This window comes from Mercenaria mercenaria, chromosome 4 (genome assembly GCF_021730395.1).
Source record: "Mercenaria mercenaria strain notata chromosome 4, MADL_Memer_1, whole genome shotgun sequence".
In the NCBI taxonomy this organism is placed as follows: domain Eukaryota; kingdom Metazoa; phylum Mollusca; class Bivalvia; order Venerida; family Veneridae; genus Mercenaria; species Mercenaria mercenaria.
The window spans coordinates 4,408,057-4,416,998 of NC_069364.1; the positions used below are offsets into that span (position 1 = coordinate 4,408,057).

The 8,942-nt window shown below is 33.8% G+C and overlaps 1 protein-coding gene across 2 annotated transcripts; it reads left to right on the plus strand.

Moving 5' to 3' along the window:
- The first annotated feature begins 3,981 nt into the window (after nt 1-3,981).
- LOC123553158 (uncharacterized) lies at nt 3,982-8,142 on the plus strand. Of its 2 annotated transcripts, none has more exons than XR_008370461.1 (5): nt 3,982-4,522; nt 5,357-5,617; nt 6,288-6,536; nt 6,869-7,099; nt 7,337-8,142. XR_008370461.1 is itself a non-coding variant. In XM_053540226.1 (5 exons), exons 1-3 carry the CDS (start codon nt 4,435-4,437, stop codon nt 6,513-6,515), a joined length of 714 nt encoding a protein of 237 aa, XP_053396201.1. In that variant the 5' UTR covers nt 3,982-4,434; the 3' UTR covers nt 6,516-6,536; nt 6,869-7,099; nt 7,337-8,142. The 2 variants fall into 2 exon arrangements, 1 of the variants encoding a protein (XP_053396201.1); XM_053540226.1 differs by having other exon boundaries at nt 3,982-4,659.
- The last annotated feature ends 800 nt before the right edge of the window (nt 8,143-8,942 follow it).

The following is an 8,942-nucleotide window of genomic DNA, read 5'->3' on the forward strand; positions in this document are numbered from 1 at the left end:
TTACGTTAGAAATAATATGTTTTAAAGCTATATTAACTAGAAAGATAATCTTATTCAATTTTTTTTGTAAGAAATAACGACTAAAAGCAAGATATAAGCTATTTTAAACATCACTGTTGCCATGGTTACTGTAAACTTTAAGAAAAAGAGGGTACCATGTAAAGTGCTTGGTATTTTGCTAATAATATTTCCCAAATATTCCATGTTGGTCATTAACAGAATGGCACTGAAGCCGTCGAAAACCCCTATTTTTATACATAGTTGTTTAAAAATGAGAGAAAATGCGTTACCATGGAAACACGAGCCCCGCGACATATACATTTAAAGCTTATATTAAAAAGCTAACGTGCATACTAGTAAAATTATCAATTACGCAGACTTCTACGGATATCAATGAAACTGAAATACACTGAAAAGTGTTAAATATCCGTATTTTCCTTTTTCTTTCAATATGAAATACCTTTGGAGGGTCATGTTCTTCAAACCTGGATAAAAATTGAACTTGAAGGGACAGAGACAAACGAAATTGAGATTGTAACACTTAAAACTTCATATTACACGAAATACAAAAAAATGCTGCGGTTCAACTAATTTGAATTTACCCTTGTAACAAGGTAACCTACCTCCTTAAGACGTTTTTAATCAGTACACGCTTGTGTCTTTTTTTTACTGTCAGTTTCCTAATTTCATATTCTTTTTAATTAATTTGATTTAAGACCATATCGGTCTTGATTAGCATTGTCCCCTAATCTTTTAATATGTCTGTAAATTTGCAGTTAATTTAAATCCATGACTTTTTGTGAATGTGCTAATGCTTTTAACCCTATAATTATATATTTATTAATTTGCTTTCTTTCCCTATATAGATTTTTTTGTATGTTAAAGCTTGAACAAATGATAAGACCTTCCTGGTTAAAGGATAGTTTTGTTTTGTCGGAAAATAGCTTCTATTAGCTAGTTTCAAACTGTTTTGTAAAAACGACGTTAAATAAAGATTATCTTATCTTATCTTATAAAGATTATCTTATCTTATCCCTCGCATGCACATATGCTTTCCCGCCGTATATAATTCTAGTACTTTCTACTATTTACACAGATCGTTACCATTAGATGCTATATCATCACTCCCACAAGGAAAGACATATTGTTTTTGCCCTGTCCGTCCGTCACACTCCGATCAATAACTGGAGAACTATTTGACCTAGAACCTTCAAACTTCATAGTATGTTCGGCATTTCGTAGTAGGTGATCCCTATTGTTTTTGCATTCACTCGATCAAAGTTCAAAGTCACGGGGACATGAGCATACACAATAACTTATGAACCACTTGACCTTCATAACGTGACTGGACATGCAAAGTAGATGACTCCTATTGATTTTGGGGTCATTCGATTAAAGGTCAAGGTCACAGGGGTCAAGACCGTTTCCGATCAATAACTTGAAAACCACTTGTCCCAGAATGGTGGAACTTCATAAGATAATTGGACATGCAGAGTAGATTACCCTTATAGATATTGGGATCACTCGATCAAATAGAAAAGGTCAATGTCACAGGGGCAGAACATTGAAAACCGTTTCCAATCAATAACTTGAGAACAATTTGACGTGGACCTCTCAAATTTCAATTGGTAATGGGGCTTATGGAGTATGACCATTAATTGTTTTTCGGGGTCACTCGATCAAAGGTCAAGGTCACGAGGGCCTGAATATGTCCGTTCGCCCGTCTTAATTTCCTATCAATAACTGGAGAATCATTTGACCTAGAACCTTCAAAATTCATAGGGTGATGTGCCTTGCAGGGTAGATGACCATTATTGTTTTTGGGGTCATTCGATCAAAGGACAAGGACACACGGGCCTGAACATGGGAAACATTCCGATCAATAACTTGTGAACTACTTGACCCAGAATGTTAAAACTTCATGGGATGATTTGACATACAGAGTAGATGACTCCTGTTGATCTTTGGTCAATTCTTTCAGAGGTCAAGGTCACAGGCGCCAGAACATGGAAAACTGTTTGAGATCCATAACTTGAGAACCACTTCATCCTGAACGTTAAACCTTCATGGAAGGATTGGACATGCCAAGCAGATGGTCCCTATTGAATTCCAGTCACTAAGCCAACCATCAGTGTCTCTTTGACTTTCGCTCCTGTCCCCTGTTAACTTCTTGCCTGTTACTACTTAGCTTTGGCGTAGACATGTGCTTTTCTACAAAAGTATCTTCTAGCTTAATCCTAGTTTCATAAATTTCTATTTGTGTAACTTTTTTTTATTGTGATCTCTTCCTTTGTCATACAATGCTAAATCTATCTTGATGACCACAACAAAAAAAAGGCTTATCTCAACCCCTTTTTTTGTGCAATCATTAACACATACTGTTGATTGACATGACTATATTAATTCATGCATATCATCTATTGTTATCTGTATCTTTCAGTATAAATTGCCGTATTGAATGTACATTTTCTGTTGAAATAAATCAATCCATCTACTCAAGAGAGAGGCAACCACCTCCTCAATCAAATAGAACAAGAGATCTAGCTAAAGACAGGTCCAGATAATCGTCCCATCTTCCCTTGTGGTGTATGTGAATACACGTAAAATGATCACATGAAAAGGACATGCTGTAACAAGTGTAGTGTTTGGTATCCTATGAAGATTTGTCGTCAAAAAACATGTAATCCTTGATCTTCTCAGGCATCGTCCTGCACTGTTGCACGCGATACCGTTGATGTCTATAGTTTACGAATTTTACGTCATTTGAGTCAGTCACATATTCCTGTATTAGTCATGTACATACTAATAGCCCATGCACATCACATACAACATGTGCGAATATTCAAACTTATGGGGAACGGCGTAAAATATTGTCTAATGCTTGTATGGGGTGATCCACTGTCCACTCAGCCACAACCTGCCATACCAATTAAAGTAACCATCGTCTCTTAACTGTCAGTTGCTGTGATATCAATACTAAAAGGTCAAAGTTTGTTTTATCCATAGGCTACATCAAGTCGGACTTTGTGTACGGGACTTACTCTTAAAGAGACTGAACCAGGTCGTGATTTAGGGAAAAACAGCCATCAAGTGAAGAGAAAGTTTCGCCATATCATTAGGGAAATTCCCGTTCAGAAAATCAAATTATGGGGTTTCCTTACTTGCCAAACTGGAAATTTGTTACTGAATATAGTAACTTGCATCCCATTTGGGAAATGAAAATGATAAAATAATCAGTTTAACCTGTTTCACTTAAAAGTTCAGATGCACAAGAATATGTATGGTATCATCAAATGAAATATGCTAATGAAATATGCTATGATAACTTGACTCGGCGATATATGCCCATTTTGTGTCAATTCGCCTGAAAACCCAACTCACTCACTGTTAACTTGAGACGCTACTTAATTTTCAACCGTTTAAAAATGATCAGTTGATTTCCCTAGCAGGAAATGTCCCCAACTGCACAGGGACGACAGTACAGTTGGACTGAGTGAATACCAGTCAGCCGCTTGAAGGAATATCAACAATATTTATTTTTCAATGTCACGTAAAAAAAGGAAAAATAAAATGAATAATATAGGGGTAATTAATCAATACTGTAGTGCTAAAATTGAATGAAATTGTACTTTTTGATAAGACTACATATTCTTTGAAGACACACTTGGTGATAAAATTCTGTTATTGCTTTGGAAGCAGTTTGTTTGCGTTGTAATTTTTCTAGCATGTATGGTAAAAAATTCTCTAAAACACACCAACACAAAACACCACCAAAACAAATTTCTCGATATAGGTCATTTGAAATACATGTAGTACATTTTGTATGAACTATAATTATAAAGTACAGGTAATCTTATCAATATGTGATTGATTTAAGATCTGCTGTACAAAATAACATACTAGTATATATACATGTTAAAGGCTTCCCAAAAATACTTATTTTAAGCATACATGTATTCGAAAATGATTTTAGGACTATAATGCCACGTACAACTAAACTGCTAACATAGAAAATAAATACACAATCACCAAATTATAAGTGTATAAAAGAATCGGATTGACAATATATAATAAAAAGGAAATACATTTAAAGAATATGTTTATCTAAGATACACAAACATTCCTTAGGAATAACTTTTAAGATCGCTTTTTCTGTTATGTCATTAAGCTCAGTCAAAAAGTCTTCCAGAAGTTCTAAAAATTACATGGAAAATAACTGTAGTCATAGCTTAATAGTTTGGGGGAGACTAAATGACATTATCGTACCGATAAAAAATTTAACAGGACTATCGTACGTACGATAATGTTATTGGTAATGAAATGAGAGATATAGTAATAAAGTATGACTGACATGAATCGAAGGAATACGCATGAATTACATTTATAAACAACCGTGTAACCAGCTTAAATTTTCGACAAAATCAGCTCTATAGCATGACAGACAGTCAAGAACTCGAAGTGGTTTTAGAGGATGGTGGTGATGTTTGCGCAAATGCTGGTACATCTGGCGAGGCTCAACAAGGTAAAGCTCCTATGGTCAAATTTGGCGTGACGAGAAAGAAGAAGAAAGGTATCCGCAAAATAGGGCACCGAATCAGAGACCCATTTAACAAGAAGAAAATAGAAAAATTGAAACAACAGAAAACTGCTTTAGAAGCAGTAAGTTTTAGATATCTTTACATGATAAACTGATTGCACATTAATTGATAATATTTCACAAATTGCGTGTTAAAACGTTGGTATCAATCACAAATTCGAAACATACACTTTTGAACAAAATCGGTAATATGCATTGCGATAATAAGTAAAGGGTAACTGTATACCTTTTCCCGATTATATTATAGGAAAAAGTCCATTTTTCATTACATATACAGCAGAACTGATCAGACTTAGCCGACAGTCCACGAGAACAACACGTAGGTTCTGCCATATTTTGTCATCTCAGCCTAATTCTCTGCCCTATCTTTAATCGGCTTTCCGTAACATTACTTCGTTATATTTCGAAATATGCATGCGTATATTATACAACGTAGTGAAACAATAATATCACGGTTATTTTACGCTTGAAATATAATTTTACCAAAATTATTGGCGATGTATCAAAATCAGTACTCATGTGGTCACATGAAATTTGATCTAGTCGTGTGACTTGAAATTACATGTATTTTTCTACCAATATAAAAGATTTAACTTCTATTCAATTTGTACAAGTCCTATTAATAAATCATGGATTGCTAAAACTTGATTGACAGAGTACTTTTAAAAGGGAATTACCATTTCATTTGTAAACATCAAATGCCACATACATTGATCGTTGGCGATTTTAAATATTTACTATTTTAACTTTTATATCTAGGCTGTTAAAAGGCTCAGCAAGCAGTTGTTAATTATGATCTCCATCCATTCAAGAGGTGAGAATGTAAAAGGTTCTGTTGGAAACTTACAAATAGACTGCATCAACAACATACATGATTCTGACAGTGACCTTGGTGAAATACAAGAAGCGATTGATAAATTAACTGATGCGGCTAACAAGCTGCTTGAAGAACTTACAACAGAAAACGAAAACAGAATTAGAGAAAACGCAGAACTCAGACTTTGTCACGAACGCTCCGAGGTAATTTAGCAATAAATAATGAATTTCCGTACTGATATATAATGATCAAAGCCAAATGGTATCAAGCTGTTTATAAAAATTATAACTGTAAATGGTTCATTTTTATAGCAGACAGTTTCAAGTGTCAACACCATATATTTGACGACGATTCTGTTTTATTTATCGAATGTTTGGACTGATATAACATAAGCTATCATACTAATTGTTCCAACAAATAAATATCTGTAGACATAATACTTCATTAAAACTACACAAACTTTTATTTATTTGAAAACCACAAAAGTGACTATGCTTATCAGATTAAAAAGTAAAACAGCTATACCGCTCTAAGATATACGCATAGCCTGCTTTTTAAAAACATCATTATGCGGAAACCCGATACCATCCTGCTTTGTCCATTACCCATAAAATATACATGCAATGCGTAAATATCTGTCCATTAAAATCATTTAATTAGGTCGTCAGCTAGAGAAAATAAATTTGATAGATACCAGCACCATGGTATTAAATAGACGTACGCAACGGTAAAGAAGCAAACACTTTGATTCTTTCCTCCCTGAATTTCCCATTCTAGACCTATTTATACTGTAATATTGTACACAGACTTAGGTAAATGGGGGCGCACCTATGAAATAGCATATTTCTTGTAACAAATCTATATTTGTTTCAGACCAAGTTGGATGAATTGAAAGATCTAGTGTTACAATGTTCATCCGGAATCAGCCAGCAGGAAATCAGTCACATGCAGGCATTGAAAGATTTAAAAGATCTCCAAGAAGCACTGGTCACAAACATGCCTGATGAACAAATAGTGTCAGATGGCATATCAGCAATACGCCTCGGCCTAGTATTTGATCATGGATATGATTTCCTACCGTTTCAAACAAAACTTTGGTGACAAAACTTGTACATTTGTTTGGTAATAATTTATATGCTTTTGACAGAAATATTTTAACAATCTAGTGATAACATATTTATTACTTATTTGTACAATTTAATTCATTGTCGGTAAAGTCTAATAGAATATAACATGATAATAATAATAATAATAATAATAATAATAATAATAATGATGATGATAATAATAATAATAATAATAATAATAATAATAATGATTATTATTATACCAGATTTATTTATTTATTTATTCATTCATTTATTTATTGTTACATGCAGGATTTCTTTCGTTCTTTCTTTCTTTCTTTCTTAATTAATTAATTAATTAATTAATTAATTAATTGTTACATGCAGGACACAGGGGACTTGTGTCGTTATGTGAAGCTTTGCACATAGATATTCCCGAAGATATCCTCGAAGTTGGCGGCGACGAAGACAGTATGACCAGTGAAATATGTCCAGATTTGCTGCTGGATAAAGACGCTTGTACTAGAATTCTGGTCGGCTGGGTAAATAAATCTCTCAGCAATGATAGTTCTGTATTGCTTGGGGTAATGCAAACACACGAAAGACAGCGATATGGAAGTAAGTACTAACACTGCAACTTATTATAGGCCGTTTATCTAAAAAGTATATAATGTTCGTTTGTAATCATGAAAACGGCATGTCTTAAAGCATTTTAATCCGAAATACTTTCCTGAATAGATCAAGTAAACATATATTAATAAAATAATGCTTGCTGTATCTTGATTAGCATCAGACAGATATTTTATCTGTTTATTGTGGGTTTACATTAATTGTGTGTTCTTACTTATGTTCTAGAGGTCGAGCAACATATGGAACATGTGTATCGTGCAAGTGAGAACAAATGTTTTCAGACTGTCAGCCAAGACGAAGAGCTGACGCAGTATCGGTCACTTAACAACCTTACAGAGTGCCATGACAACAGCTCCAGCGACAGATCCCTTTCCATTGATGACAACTATTTCAATTATAATTCACTGGAGCGAGAAGTCTTGCACTTTTTGAAAATTGTATCAGTTGAAGGGATAACAGCTAATGTTTAACAGTGCCTTTATGTACTTGTTAATTAGCCAGTTTGAAATCTTTATAAAATATTCATACCCGAGTGTGCATTTGACATAAATGCATGCCAATCGAGAGTGTGTATTGTAAAGACATATCAGTTTTTATGTAATATATTAAGAATAACATTGACATGACAAACTTTTTTTCTGTTTATAAATGTACACAATTTTATATTTTGTTCTTAACTGTATGTCCAGGCGGCGGAATGACTTGTTTGTTAATGAGTTTGTTTCATGAGTATTGATCACGTTAAAATGTACATTTTGGTTTCGAATCGTTCATATATCTTTAAGAGTTATAGTACGCACTGTATACATATTTCATAGTTCTTACTGCATTGTATGTTTTGTTCTCTTGGTAGTTTGTCTGCATTCATTTTGAAGAAAATCATTGCCACACTGTTTCCAAGCAGGGCTAGTACTTTTTTTTTAATTTCAACGATTTAAAATCTATTGTATCATTTATGCGAGCTTGTAGCTATTGTTTATTCCAGTTTGTTATGGTACATAAAGCAATGTGCAATAGAAGTTTTTATTTTCTTTAAAATGACTCATTCACAGATAGAGTGAAATGTTCAATAACCCCTATTAAATAAAAAAAAAAAACATTCCTTTTTCTTCTGTTGTTTGAAAGACACATTATTAAAGAAAAAGAATTTATCACTGTTTTAAGTGTGGATGGAATTATCCGGTGGTTGTTTTGCGTTATCTCTGCAGAGCCTCGTACGTTATGCCTAAACATTTTTCCTCGAACCGGATATTTCTATTTGCACCTGGAGCATCAGGACGTTGGCACAACAGAAAACGAAAACAAAATGTTTCACATAATGTCATACACTGTGAAAGTTGAAGGAAAACTTGATTTTAGTTATAAAAAAGAAAACTAAAAAATCCAGCTACATATCGTTGCTTTGAAGCAATAAATTATAGAAAATTTAGCTCTACCGAAACGAAATTTTGAAAATTTTAGGAATTAAGGTTAATAATGGTGTAAACCTAGGATCATGCATAAAATGACTACGCAGGTAAGAAACAGAATGGTATCCACTTGAGTGCGTTGCATAGCGACACATTCAGAACTACGTTGTGTTGGGTTTTCGGACGATTTTTCAGAAACAAACCTGAATACGTCCATGAAAAACGCAGCCCTTGTCTTAAAGGCAAAGAAATTCTCCTATATAAGTAAACCCCACTAAAAACCAGACACTTTAATCCCCAATAGGATCCTGTCTGGTCCAGTCTGATAAGGGTCCATAAAACCCCTGTAGACTTGACATGTAGCCTAATTATTGTCCGAGGATCATAAATTTTATTGAAATGTACAGATAAATTGGTTATTT